This window comes from Prunus mume, linkage group LG4 (genome assembly GCF_029339155.1).
Source record: "Prunus mume cultivar Tortuosa linkage group LG4, ASM2933915v1, whole genome shotgun sequence".
NCBI lineage: Eukaryota > Viridiplantae > Streptophyta > Magnoliopsida > Rosales > Rosaceae > Prunus > Prunus mume.
Window position 1 is genome coordinate 25,137,114 of NC_142701.1, and position 13,484 is coordinate 25,150,597.

General features: G+C 37.1%; 3 protein-coding genes across 6 annotated transcripts; 1 reads left to right on the forward strand and 2 right to left on the reverse strand.

The window, feature by feature from the left end:
- Window positions 1-133: 133 nt before the first annotated feature.
- VCL1 (vacuoleless1 (VCL1)) lies at window positions 134-6,574 on the reverse strand. Of its 2 annotated transcripts, XM_089050605.1 has the most exons (15): window positions 5,661-6,567; window positions 5,132-5,422; window positions 4,776-4,915; window positions 3,917-4,022; window positions 3,734-3,826; window positions 3,326-3,415; window positions 3,111-3,224; window positions 2,836-2,943; window positions 2,657-2,730; window positions 2,470-2,524; window positions 1,697-1,878; window positions 1,251-1,380; window positions 936-1,038; window positions 667-764; window positions 134-576 (listed from the first exon to the last, which is right to left on the reverse strand). In XM_089050605.1, exons 1-15 carry the CDS (start codon window positions 6,444-6,446, stop codon window positions 412-414), a joined length of 2,535 nt encoding a protein of 844 aa, XP_088906731.1. In that variant the 5' UTR covers window positions 6,447-6,567; the 3' UTR covers window positions 134-411. The 2 variants fall into 2 exon arrangements, with proteins under 2 accessions (XP_088906731.1, XP_088906732.1); XM_089050606.1 differs by lacking the exons at window positions 134-576; window positions 667-764 and having other exon boundaries at window positions 936-1,075; window positions 5,661-6,574.
- A 2,317-nt stretch (window positions 6,575-8,891) lies between these two features.
- LOC103328921 (cytochrome b561 domain-containing protein At2g30890) lies at window positions 8,892-11,388 on the forward strand. Of its 3 annotated transcripts, none has more exons than XM_089051104.1 (4): window positions 8,892-9,614; window positions 9,690-9,854; window positions 10,418-10,566; window positions 10,761-11,196. In XM_089051104.1, the coding sequence occupies exons 1-4, from the start codon at window positions 9,480-9,482 to the stop codon at window positions 10,948-10,950; spliced, it is 639 nt and encodes a 212-aa protein (XP_088907230.1). In that variant the 5' UTR covers window positions 8,892-9,479; the 3' UTR covers window positions 10,951-11,196. The 3 variants fall into 3 exon arrangements, with proteins under 3 accessions (XP_088907230.1, XP_008229564.2, XP_008229563.2); XM_008231342.3 differs by having other exon boundaries at window positions 8,926-9,614; window positions 9,693-9,854; window positions 10,843-11,388; XM_008231341.2 differs by having other exon boundaries at window positions 8,937-9,614; window positions 10,843-11,388.
- Window positions 11,389-12,025: 637 nt separating this feature from the next.
- Window positions 12,026-13,243, reverse strand: LOC103328919 (myosin-G heavy chain-like protein). The gene is made up of 3 exons (XM_008231340.3): window positions 12,956-13,243; window positions 12,464-12,538; window positions 12,026-12,365 (listed from the first exon to the last, which is right to left on the reverse strand). The coding sequence occupies exons 1-3, from the start codon at window positions 13,155-13,157 to the stop codon at window positions 12,070-12,072; spliced, it is 573 nt and encodes a 190-aa protein (XP_008229562.2). The 5' UTR covers window positions 13,158-13,243; the 3' UTR covers window positions 12,026-12,069.
- Window positions 13,244-13,484: the final 241 nt, after the last annotated feature.

The following is a 13,484-nucleotide window of genomic DNA, read 5'->3' on the forward strand; positions in this document are numbered from 1 at the left end:
ATTATGTGTGTCCTGAGAGACCACAAATAGTGGGGGAAATATCGGCAGAAACGACCAAAAAGACCCACATACACACCCACAAAAAAAAAAAAATTTCAGATGAGCAGTGGCATGGTGCTTTTGCCCAAACAAGTACAAAATCACAAGCATTATTCTTATTTTTCAGAATAATTTACGCAGCAACCACCAAGATACCTTCGTTTTGCAGAATGATTTACACAGCAGCAAACTAAACTATGCTCATGCATACATGAACTTCAACAATGCTCACAATACATCAAATATGAAAAAAAAAAACTCATCTGCCTTTACATTCATCCTGCCATGTACAATGTAAAGAAAAATGAACATGATACGCACAGTTGAAAAAAAAGATTTAAAGGAAAAAAGGATAGGATGGAGGCAGGAAAACTATGAAACGCCTTGAAAAGATAACCGGTCCCTAAGAGTATCAAAAATTGATGAAGCCGCAGCATTTTGTGAAAAAGTCAATTTTAGTCGACCAAGCAATTCACCATCCTTTGCCTGGGAGGCAGCATCAGCAGCTTCCTTGGCCATGCCAATCCGAGCGTAGGACTGTCCAAATATTAAAGATGGGCTTAATCAAAGAGATGTAGCACAGTATGAAAGCGAACGCTAAATTGCAGGGCTAAGGTTTTACATTACCTCTGCTCTTTCTCGAGGATCTGTGAGTTTTGGGATATATTTCAACGCTTCTCCTTTTTCATCTGCTTCGACACATGCCTCCACAAATGGTCTGTAACCTATCATACGAAAGATAAAAGGGTAACTTAGCATGGCTGGCAGCCTTCTATGGAATGTCCCCAAAAAGGGAGGAAAATAAGGCAAAAGTAGATTTTGAATGTTGCTTATTATCCCTCCTCCCTTCTCTCAGCAACAAAAATGTGATTGCTTTAATTAAATGAACGCCTTACCAATTGGTGGTCTCTTTTCCTTTGAGAACTTCTCCAAGACATCCCAATCTCTGATTGTAGCCAAAGCAAAAACTTTTAGCCAATACCATCTCTTCTCAGAAACCTGAGACGATTTCACAATGAAGCAGTCAAGGTCTATACTGCAGTCAATGCGAAAAAAATAAGAGCTTGTAAACAATCAAAGAACATGCCAACTGTTTTATTTTGCATCAAACATGAAAAATAACTCAAAGCTTTTACTTCGATAAAATCAGAAAAGGAATGAGGGACGAGGAAAAAGACTTGGAAGGCGGCACAAGCTTCAGTCTCACAAACCTTGAATTCTGTTTTCACTTTCATTGCAGCTCGATGATTTCCCAGAACAATACATGTTCGAATTGTATCACTGATACTGGAATCAACAAAAATGGCCTGCTTTGTTGACACTTCTAAGTCATGCTGCATTCTGTCGAAACACAATGTAATCAGAAAAACAGTACATTTTAAAAAACAAAATAAAACAAAAATCAAGTTATGAGATTTTACATCTTATACACACAAATCAATGACTAAAGAAAAAAGAAAACATCTAGTCTTGCATATACAATAGCGTCAAACACTAATCTACCATTAATAGGTAGTTGTAACTTGGAGTTAATTATTACAATATACTTGTGTAAACTACAATAACATGCTATCCCTTGCAGCCTAGTTAATGCAATGAATGGCATGCACTAGAAATTCAATAGTTCACTAATACCGCAGATAAACTCAAATCCAACCTCAACAACTTCGCATGCTCTTCAGCAGCCTTCGCCTCAAAGGTATATTCCTTCGTTTCTAAGAAAAGATTTTGGGCCTTCTCAATTATTTTTATGCGTGGACCATGAAGGGGAGATCCTCTGCTTGCCATTGGATTTTTTCCAAGCTCCCAAGATTCTTTCCACAAAAGGAAAGCCACCTCCTACAAAATACAAATTTTATATTTATAGTGAATGCTCCATAAGAGATGTTAATATTCATGAAGTGTTACATCAGACATTGGACAATTGGTTACAACACATTTTGTTCAAAGGGTAGCAACTCGAACATGGGATTACACCTTGATAGTAAAAGAATTTGAATACCAAATTACTTGTCCCTCCAAATTTCTGGAAGATTTAAAAGAACAGGCATTTCTATTAGCTCAACACTAGTGTGAAACAAAAGTCATGACATAAGAGAGGAAGCACAAGGGAATGGTTGCTCCAAGGACCAAAAGACTTGACTTGACCTTACACTCCTCTCCATACTTTAAAATTTTATCATGGGATGACTGGCGCAAATCTGATACTTAAAGCTTTACTTATGAAGACTAAAATTTTCTACGTCTAGATAATGGAATGTATGTGACCAACTTATGGTTTCTTTCTTTATAAAGCACACTATGTAAGTTTCAAAGTAAGTATGTATCTAATGTGCATTATGTATGTCTTTTGTCTTCCTCTAGAAAAATGCATGTCTATTGTCTATATCATATGTATACATGTACAACCAAAAGCCAACTGAAACCTACTTGAAGTTGTCCAGTTGATAGGAAAAAGTCCTTCAAGAATTCATGCTTATAGCACCTGAAACAGACACCAAACTGCTTGTTATGCATGCAATATATAGATCACTTTCCTGTGGCTTACTTTCCTCAGGATGCCCACCTCATGAAATGAAAAGATGAAAATATTTCAGATTAGTGTGTCTATGCCTACCGTGCATAAATTATAAACAAATCACGTGCCAGTGCTCTAGCTTGTATCATTCCAAAGAACTCCAATGGTTGTCTCTGCATCAAATGGAGATTTTTGATTGTTAAAGATGAATATTATAGCTATAAGGAAACTTGTAACAGACACACTGGAATACATGTTGAGTTTTCTAGATGTATTACCTTTTGCCAGATATGAAAGAGAACAAGATAAACAAGGTCTGTATCACCACTTTCAATTGCCTTCATTAAAGCTGTATCTTCTTCTCCTATGCTCAACAAGAGAGGAACCTGAAGTAAAAGAATCAGTATGAAATATAATGGACTTATTTTGCTTTTTCATAATGTGACGTCATTTTTATCTATTTATTTTTTTTTTTTGTGTGGCTAAAAGATAAGGAAAAAAGCTAATAATATCTTTGTATTCTTCTTTATTTTACAATTTTATAAAAAAGAACCTGTTTGGAGGAGCGTGGTTCATGTTCAACAAGCATAGCAGCTAACTTCCGGCGGCCATTCTTATCTGCATGTGCAGCAACTGCTGCATAGGATATTCCTTTGCATAGTTTCAACTGAAAATATATAAAAAAAGAAAAATCCTAAAAGATGGGTTGGTTGCACGAAATAGAATGAGAAAACACAACACAGTAACAAATGAAGATAACCAATCAACCTTATCAAGTAAGATCTCAAGAAGAGTGGCATCAGAAATTGCTAAGGAAGCTGAAATCTTCGAACATGCCCAGTGCATAATCACCATCTCCTACACAAAGCCAATAAGAGAAGAGATAAGTTCAGATATCATATAAGTGGATTAATTCTACATTCAAAATGGAAAGCAGAAAGTATATAGATCTTCTTAAGTAAGCTAGTATTTAGTCTAAGAACTAGCATGCATAGTACAAATAGTATCACTTTAAAAAAAAAATAATTTTTCCCGCTTCCCGCCTTAACGGCATCCTCCTATCAAATTCAGTTAAGGTAGTCTGATTTGTGGATCAAAGGCACAGTAGCAAGAACCCAGTGAAAAAGGAGCAAAACAATCACCAATGATGTAAACACTAGCAATAAATAGACTTACTTGATTCATTCCAAGGTACTCTGATACCCGTAGTGCAAGAAAGTGCTTGTAGGAATTGATCAAACGACCAATCAGAACAGATGGCGTAAGCAACTGAAAGCAATAACCTTATTCAATATTATGTAACGAAAATAGCATGCATATTTAGCAAGTTGGAAAATGAGAAAAGTCAGCTTCAAAAACCTTGTATTGTTGAATACTAAGAGGCATTCCAACGTCAGGATGCCGCACAGCATTCAAAACTCGCAAAGTTTTACACATCTCTTGAATATGATCCCGTTGAAAATTGCTGCCAAAGCCAACTGGATATCATTACCGAGAGCAGAAATCAGAAAGAATGTTCTTTCAAGACCATGGAAACTAAGAACTATGTAGTTAGTATGCAATGAACAAGAATTTGGACAATTAATAGGAATTAAAGATACTGCAACAAAAATATATATCAAAGTCCAGTCGATGAAATGTTCGAAATGGTTAACAACTCTTATCCTCTGGGGACATCAAATGAGATTGAAGTATGGGGAAAAGAAGATTATAGAAATCTTCTTGTGCCAAATGGGCTTCATATTTAACAAACACAAACTCAACAAAGCCATAAATCCAAACTACTTGTAATACTCTGGAATACAAAAGGGAAAATGTAGGAATAACTTATATATGTTTCTCCACTCATATTCACATAAAAGTTCGATCTCCCCAATTGTATGCATTTTCATATGCACCAGGATACAAAACGGTAGCAAAAGTCCCTTTCAGTTATTGTAACTAGGTTTCAGGTTTTAATACAACCAGATAACAAGGAAGCACAATATCCACAACAAAGCAATTATCAGCAAGAGCTCAACATTATTCAGGCATGGAATGCTAACTAAAATATCAGCACCGTCGCCTGACTCAAACTTGGAAACCCTACTTTCCCCAAACCACTCCTGGCGGGGGCAGATAAAGGAAGGTTAAAGAGGTTAAAGAATTGATAACGAAAAATGCTAACAACTTAACACTGGTGAGTTCAAATTCTACAGCAATATTAAGCCAGACAAACCTGCAAAAGGCTTGGCCATAGCTTGCAGCTCTTAGGAGCGTCCGTTGACGTAGAACATCAAATTCATGGCCAGCAGCATCAATACATGCTTCAACAGCCTCCGGCAAGGATGGGCGTATTAGTCGCAAATTCTCATCTGCCTGGTGAAACATGAAATTAACTTTGTCGTTTAACTCATGAGTTTTGCAGGTATAAAAAGCTGGGGTGTTTCAATAATTTCTTCTTGACTTTCTTTTGTTATGTCGCAGGGATTACTACAGATGCCCATAGGTAATTCAAGTTTGCACTTCGTTTCGATAATCTAGTGGAGGTTATCTATTTCTGTTTGATTAAGAAACAAAAAAAGAGTAACCTACCTTGGCACTTTGTCTGTCAAAATGATCCAAAGCATCATACAACAATGCCGCAGGTGACGTACTTCCAATCTTGAAGATGGATTCAGTGGAATCAGGCACCCGTTGTAGAAACTCCATGCTTGAGTTAGATAGTATCCTTACTCCGTCGCACTCAGGAATAAGAATTATCGGTTCATCATAAAAGTAGCGAACGGGATCTCCTCTAGGACCCATCATCAAAAGAATATCATCCCAATAGAGCAACACTGTGTCCATTCCACACCACGCTAACTGTTCCGGAGGAAGAGCTGACTGTGACACACACAATACAAATATGCACATTACAATATGATGTAGTGCCATAACGGACATAAAAATAAATAAGCAATCTTTATTGAGAAACATACATAAACTATAAGGGTGCTTCAAAATGCGAGTTGTTCATTCTTAATGACACACATCAAATTCATGCCGTGAAATTCAAATTGAATAAGACATACAACCAATTAAAATCACACATAGAAGCTAATTGAAAACTGAATAATCTGACCTCACATTCCTGCTCAATTAGGATTTCGTTCAAATTCGAAGTCATGACCAACAATCGACCATCGTGCGTGAACGAAGCAAGCCACTGTCCATCTCTCGAAACCGCCATCTTTTGAATTGGTCCACGCAACACCTCAAGCCCTAGCTGCTGAACGCCATCTTCTTCCACAGCCAAGACGCAAGCGTCTCCAATCCCAAGCAGAACCTCCACATTCCCGGACATCGTGTACTGAGGCTCGATCACCGCCATACAAAGCGGAGGGTCCTCGATCTCCGGGTCGGCCAATTTAACCGGGTTCGGGTTCTTGAAATCGGAAATGCAAAACAGCTGATTCGTTTCGGTGATGCAAACGAGGCCGTTTCCCCAGAAGACGCAGTCCACGACGTTTCGCTCGAAGCACTCTTGGCCCATGGAGATGCTCGGCTCGAGGAGCTCGGCGTGGATGGTGTAGCGGAAAACGGTGCCGTCCTGGACGAGGCAGACTAAGGTTTGGTCGTCGGTCCAGGCCATGCCGATTAATCGGCCGCCCGGGTGTTTCCAGATGGTCTCGCCGAGGAGATGGCCCGAGGAACTGAAGATTCGGAGCTTGCGTTGCGCCGATTCACCGCCGAGTTGGACGATCTTTGAATCGTCTCGGATGACGGCGATGGGGCCGCCGAAGGGAGCGCAGGCGACCTTGTTGCGGTTGAGCTCCACGTGCTTCCAGCTCATTCGGTAGATTTCGGGCTTCCGGTAGTACCGGTTGTAGAGGAGCTGCCACTCCGCGGCAACCGAGACGTTGGCCATTTCTGATTAATCAAAAGTTACAATCTTTGCTCACTTATGAGCATATAATCACTAGATTCTCGTCTGAGATGAGTTCCCGAACTCAATCTGTGAAATTGACAAGCGGGACTGGAAATTGAGCGAAATATGATAAATTAAAAAAATTCGACCGACAAAAACACTGAAAAGCCCAATGAATTTGGAGGTAACAAGTTAGTTACTCTAATGGGCCGTATCTCCACAGCCCAAAAAACACGAACTCATGATTCAAAAACCGAAAATTGGTGATTACAAGGGTTGGTTCAGTTGGTAAGGTCTTTGCATTGAGTGTTCGAGTTCCGTCTTCCGGCTCGAGGTTGTGGGTCTACCCTGGCCCTGATGATGACAGTAGTCAATTTCCTCCTAAACTTTTATTCACCAAAAAAATAAAAATAAAAACTGAAAATTGGTGGTATTTCGGTATGATCATAACACTATCACGTGATGTTAGAAATCTACTTATATTATAACATATCTTTTATCAATTTAATATTAAAATAATATGTCATCGGTCCATATTATATCATATAAATTAGTAATGCCATACAACAGTGCTACGATCACGTTCAAAATTTACTAAGTTGGAGGTTGTTAAGAGCTCCAATCAAGGAATCTTCCTAAGCGACTATTTTATTATTATTATTATTTTTTGGGTAGCTTCTTAAGAGACTACTCGATTATGCTTCAAACACAATGCTTAGCTGAGAATGGATTGGTATATCCATTTCATTAATGATCTTTGGCACATTCCTCATATAGATTCCAAGGGGGTCTCATCTTTGATGCTACTTTTTAACTAAATAAGCTATTAATTATTGCTTAAAACATTAATTAGCATTCTCTCTTTCAAGGTCATGACATGATTGTAAGATGACAAGGTTGTTAAAATCAAATGTGACATGTCAACAACATATGGAACTTTTATGAGTGGTTCATGTGACATTGTGATGAATCCAGAAGACATAAGACTTCTTTCAGTATGTGGGTAATAATAGAACAGCATATTTCTCATCATGGTGCTTCTTACCGATAAGCCTGTTTAAGGGTTTTGACATCCTAGCAATAAAAGATCCAGTTATGCAATAAATTCTAGAGTGTGATGTGTAAACTGAACCGTGAAGAAACATACATACTCTTAAGATGCTATACATACGTAAACAAAATAACTAACCAAGAAAGTCACGGGTTAGATGTTCTACTCTAGACGACTTTACTCAAGGTCTTTCAATGGGACCTGTCATTTATAGATGGTAATTTGACAGAGTTCAACTCATTAAGAAGTCTATCGCATGACAACCTTAATCCAGAGCCTATGAATTGTAGTTGGTGCCTGTAGCGCTATTGTTAACTTTATTATCAGACTAAATTCGACAACGGGTAATATCATATTTAGTCTCAATATCTTAAATCCACAAATTTCTTAAAGGACGGTCGCTACTTCACTTCTTACAACTAGCCATCGCATGAGCTAATTTTATAATATAGAACTTAACCTCTTCTAGTCTCTTCATTGATTTACTCATTGGGGGTGTACATAATAATCATATGATGAATCATCCAACTAGAAATTCTTTTATCCAAAAGTCATTCATAAACAAAGCTCTTGGCTTGATAAAGCCCAAAGTTTCTTATAATTACAGATAGTTTTAGTTGCTATTACTAGCATATTTGACCACTAGGAGAGCCTAATATCATAAGACAAGTTTCTACTATTGTCATGCTATCATCAGCTTCATCCAGAACTGTATAGGAGTTCTAAAAAGATAAATAATAATATAATTTATATTATACTGTAGTTTCCAGCCCACGGAAACATAAAGCAGAAACTCTTTTCTGGTTTAGAGTGATTCTAATTAGGTGTGTGGATCACAAGCAGAACAGATTAAGGTTCTTTCTCTTTTTGCACCGAAAATTAGTGGTTAAAAAAAAAAAAAAAAAAAAGAAGAAAAGATAAGCTCTCTTTGTCAAACATGCAACAACAAGTATAAGTTACAAATGTTAATGATGAATTCAAAGGAATCAATCAAGTGCAGTATTTGAAAAGGAGAGGACCACATTCAGCTTTTTTTATGCAATCAAGATTAGATTTCCCACAACAACAAAAAGGTTGCATGAGCTACTCTGTCTTTGGTCCACCAGCTATACTGAGATGAGATATGACCCATTGTGCCATGTATAATTTTAACAGCTTGGATTGGTCTGGAGTGGTGATATTACAGGAAAAAAAACCCCACAAAGAGGATGGTCAAAATAAAATTCTCTCTTGTTCCAAGACTCTCTCTCTTCCTTGAGATTTCTATTGTAAATCAAGGTTATATTAATCCTAAAACAACAGAAATTCAAACTTTTTAATGTTTTATTTGTAAGATTGTGGGTTTTTCTACAATGGGTTGGTGCAATATTTTCTGTTCAAGCATACAATACTGCACAATGGTTAGTGGGAAGCAGAAGATAATGTTTAAGTAGTAAACCCACAATGCAATTTTCTTTGAACATTGAAAACCTGACATTCTTTTTGCTCTGAAATTCCACATTCTTCTTTTCCATCAACCAAAAAGCCTGTCAAAGTGAACCCCACAAGGTTGAAATATCACTTCATGCCAATTATCCTCCACTTTCTTTTCTTACTCATGTTTTCTCACTGAGACCATCAACATCCATGCAATTCCCATCCTTAATACATTAAAGAATCCCACTTTGCCTTCTTTAAACCGAAAGAAACAGAAGGGAGGAATTTATCTTACAGCTTTTAAGCTTCTTTCTTCAACTTGCTCCCTTCCATCTTCACATATCAGGTTTTTTTTTTTTGAAGTGGGGTAATTTGTCTGTGGCAGAGAGAGAGAGAGTGCATAAGCTGCCAATTCTGTAGTGTGTGTGGGGAGGAGAGGGTGGCAAGGCAATCAAGTGCTGTGATGCACTAAACCTTATTGTCTGCAACTGAGGCTTCACCAGCATACAAAGCTTTTCAACATCTCATTAAGTTGGTTTGTGCTTCATTTTCATAAAGAAAGCAAGATGCATTTTCTTCAGAAATTGGGTTTCTTCTGCATTCATGCAAGTGTTCTTCTTCTTCTTGTTTCACCACTCGTCAGCTCATCTCAAGAACACACAAAAGGTGTAAGCAGTCACAAGGACAACAATATTCATGAGGTATTTCGTTCAAAACTTTCTGTATTATATTGATGATGCTAAGTGCTAACTAGATTTTGGTGCATGATTTTACAGCAGATAAGCCACAAACTATTGTTTGAAATCACACTCCATGGGTTTCTTCTTTGGGCTTCAATGGGGTTCTTGATGCCTCTAGGAATACTTGCCATTAGAATGTCACACAGAGTGGAATGTGGAAGAAGGCTCAGAATTCTCTTCTATGTTCATGGCTTATCAGAGGCAAGTTCTTCTATGTTCTGTTATATTATCATGCTCTTCCATAATCTAGATTAACAAAGAGAGATGTATTTTTTTTCTTCATGGTTTTGAATTTCCATCACTGGAAAAAAGACTAACTACAGTGTTTATTAAAAAAAAAACATTGTTTATGTTATAAAGTTTGTTTATAAGGATCAGATGCCCCACTCTTACTTCCAAAGATGGTGAAGGGAAATTAAAGCAAAATGATTTCTGATTGGCAAATTGTTTAAGTAGCACACAGTTTCCTGATAACCAATCAAAATTTTCCTTTTCTTTTAAAGAAGATTATCATTAATGCTTAGAGGGCAAGAGATGAGTATGATCATAGATTTCTGGTCCATGGAGATTCATAGCTTTCTGATTATTTTATTTGAGACTTGGCACATGTGTGTGTGTGGAACATAATTATAGTGTTAGGTGCTGCATTTACCTAATCTCAAATCACATCATACACACAACACAAACTAAATATATGTACTGGATTTTGATTCAATTAATTACCACATGAGTTTCATGTCTGATTAGTTTATTATGTTCAACAGCTGCTCTCCGTACTTCTTGCAACAGCAGGAGCAGTAATGTCCTTCAGAAACTTCAACAACTCCTTCAACAATAAACACCAAAGGGTTGGGGTAGGCCTGTATGGTCTAATATGGTTGCAAGCCCTGATTGGGTTTGTGAGGCCACAGAGGTAAACTACTAAAAGTCTTCACCAAATCAATGTTTTTTGTTTTTTTTTTCAGTATGAACTGGTGGTTGTTTAAAAGAGCAAAAGTACAGAATATTTTACTGTAAATGAAGCCTAAGTTAAGATATTATATAGAATGGTTCAATACTTGTATTGTTTTCTCTTTCAATATGTTTCTTTTTATTGAACTTTTGTAGGGTAGAGGGTTTAGGGTGGAGAAGAAAAGGTGAAAATGATTTCAATTATGAGCAGACTACATCTTTTTTTAATGCTCTGCAGGGGATCCAAGGGAAGAAGCATATGGTTTTCTGTGCATTGGATACTTGGAACTGCAGTTTCCCTGCTTGGGATCCTCAACGTATATACAGGTTTACAAGCCTACCATGAGAAGACATCAAAAGGCATAAGGCTTTGGACCATAATTTTCACTGCTGAGTTCTGTTTCATTGCCTTCTTCTACCTATTCCAAGACAAATGGGTGTATATACGAAAGCAAGGAGTGATTTTGGGTAGTGAGCCAGTAAGGCCCACAATAGATCAAGTGGTTTTGCCACCAGAAAAGCAAAAGGAATTAGTGACAGATTCTTGTTAAGAAGGCAAATCACCAAATGGCTGGTTTTAAGTTTTAACTAACATGGAATTCCTCTTTTCTTTGTTCTTTTTTTTCTTTTTCTCCTTTACTATATGGAAAATCACCAAAAGCTTTGGTTTTAAGCTTTTTCTTCTTAAACTTTTTCACTAGGAACAGTTGGTGTTTATAGCTGGTGAAGCATTGAATGTTGGGATGTGGATTTCTTCTAATAAAATAGTGATGGTTTTTGGTAATATATTTCTAAGTTATTTTGAAACACAAATTGTCGTTTGAAGTTTGTAAGTGTTTACAATTAAGCAGATTGTATGAGTAACAATTAAGCAGATTGTATATGTTTACAAAGTGAGTGAAGAATGCAATTTCAAGAAGTTGGTGTCATTTCTTAAACTGCAGGACAATTGTTTACCTATTCATTAAGAAACTTAAGCCTTAATTAAGAAATCTCTAAATAGCTTTCACACCCAACCCAAGTATAAAGTCTGCCTCAAGCCTGTTTGAATGTCAAAATGGGTTTCGTTTTCAGGGGCAGTTGCTGAAGTACAATCTGTAGATGCAATGACTATAGCAGATGACATTCTGAGCTCTTAAAAAGGATGCCTTACTACAAGAGGTTTGTAGCTCAAGTGGCTAAGAATATTTACCCTTGCACCTGAGATCCTAGGTTCGATTTCCCCTCCCCCAATATAGCTTGTATAAAAAAAAGGATGCATTACGGATATTTCCAATTATATCAAGGGGTCAAGACACCTTAATATCAAGTAAAAAGCATGAGATTGGCAGACTGATGCAGAAAATACTTAATCTTCACAAAATTTATGAAAATTAAACAAAAAGAAAAAAATGAAGTATTTGAAGCACTGCATCTCCAAATTCATATAACTTAATTTCTGTGTTCTATTTTAGTATTATAAATGTCAAGGGAAAAGCTGTACATAACCTGTTAATATAGCAATTCCTAATATTACAAGAGGTGGAACAAGTACAAATGCTCCAATGGTGGCAAAGAAAACTGAATCATTCCTCTTAGATACTTCGTTTAAGTAAGCCTGTCTTTTGATGTTTCTCTTCTGCGAGACGGTTAATTCTTTGGCAAACACCTTTTTAAATTTTTTGCCAAGTGGAATGCTGAAATCACCGTCTCTGTCCCCAACCAACTGCGCTAGCTGGTCACGGATTGTAAGTTTCCGGGAGCTACCATCACTCTCATAACCTAGCAATCAAACATGTAATTCTTAGCATTCTCTTTCTTCATTTTCTGTGAGCAACATACGATATGTCTGTTTCAAAATGTGGACAGAAATCACATACCACCATCAACTGATGAGCTTGTAGAGGTAAGTTGCTCCAGAAGATTCAGCTGTGTGCGAGCAGATGACGAAGATCCTGTAAAGAAAAATGCATATGACAAGTGTTTAAAGTGAAGCCAATATACTCTTATATTTAAGCTGAGCTTCTTGCATCAAACCAAATCCAAAATAAAATCTACTGCTTTTCAAAAGGGAACAGAACAAAAGGTCATGGAAACCAGAACTACGAAAGATGGTTAAGACCGTGACATAAAAAGCACTGCAAAGAGTCTTAGTGTCACTCTAAAGTCCTTGCTTTTCCTCTAATTGCTTGCTAATGTCGAATCGCATCGTTATATAGCAGACAGTGAAAAAGCTTAGATTAGATTGTTTAGAAGGGCCTCAGAGGTAGTTAATCTTATCCCTTTAAGCTAACTAAACTGATTAAATTGGACACTCAATCAGGTCTACTGATTATAACAAAAGGGTAAAAGAACATTCATACTATACTGACCGGAGAGAGAAGCAGGAGGTTCTTCGTCTTTAACCCAACTCTCAACTCTGTCTGACTGAGCAGAAGTTCTAGAAGTAGTATTGGACCTGATGTGGGGTTTGCGTTTTGGGTTTAGAAATGGAGGAGGAGGAGGAATTGAAGAAGGAGAAGGAAATGGAGAAGGGTTCGGGTAGAGAGAAGCAGCAGTTACATTCAGGGCCATATTTTTATGAAATTTGTGAGTTTAGAAGGTTCCTTTTCCATGGCCTTTCTTTGAGGCTATAATTCAGTTGGCCTTCGAATTTCTGTTGCATTACGCCGACCTCAACTTATGTGGGCCAAAAGAAATGCGGGAAAAAGCTCCTCCACATATATTGCACTTAAACATGCCTCTGTTTTTTTGCTTTTTCTTTTTCTCCTAAGGGGAAAAAAACATGCTTTTACATATTGAAAAATAAAATACAAATTTATAAATAAACCTCAATCCTAAACATGTATTTATAAAAAAACCCAAGCACTATTTAAACATATAAACACACCCAAAATCAAC

Bases quoted from the DNA above. Each gene is read 5' to 3' on its own strand.
- LOC103328921 (XM_008231341.2), top strand. From the start codon at position 9,480: ATGCATTTTCTTCAGAAATTGGGTTTCTTCTGCATTCATGCAAGTGTT. The intron at 9,615-9,689 runs GTATTTCGTTCA...ATGATTTTACAG, and splicing joins AGGACAACAATATTCATGAG to CAGATAAGCCACAAACTATT. The intron at 10,567-10,842 runs GTAAACTACTAA...AATGCTCTGCAG, and splicing joins GGGTTTGTGAGGCCACAGAG to GGGATCCAAGGGAAGAAGCA.
- LOC103328919 (XM_008231340.3), bottom strand. From the start codon at position 13,157: ATGGCCCTGAATGTAACTGCTGCTTCTCTCTACCCGAACCCTTCTCCA. The intron at 12,539-12,955 runs GTCAGTATAGTA...TTTTCTTTACAG, and splicing joins ACCTCCTGCTTCTCTCTCCG to GATCTTCGTCATCTGCTCGC. The intron at 12,366-12,463 runs GTATGTGATTTC...TTTGATTGCTAG, and splicing joins AAGCTCATCAGTTGATGGTG to GTTATGAGAGTGATGGTAGC.
- VCL1 (XM_089050605.1), bottom strand. From the start codon at position 6,446: ATGGCCAACGTCTCGGTTGCCGCGGAGTGGCAGCTCCTCTACAACCGG. The intron at 1,879-2,469 runs GTAGGTTTCAGT...TGTATTTTGTAG, and splicing joins TATCAACTGGACAACTTCAA to GAGGTGGCTTTCCTTTTGTG. The intron at 1,381-1,696 runs GTTGGATTTGAG...GTGTTTCGACAG, and splicing joins GAGCATGCGAAGTTGTTGAG to AATGCAGCATGACTTAGAAG.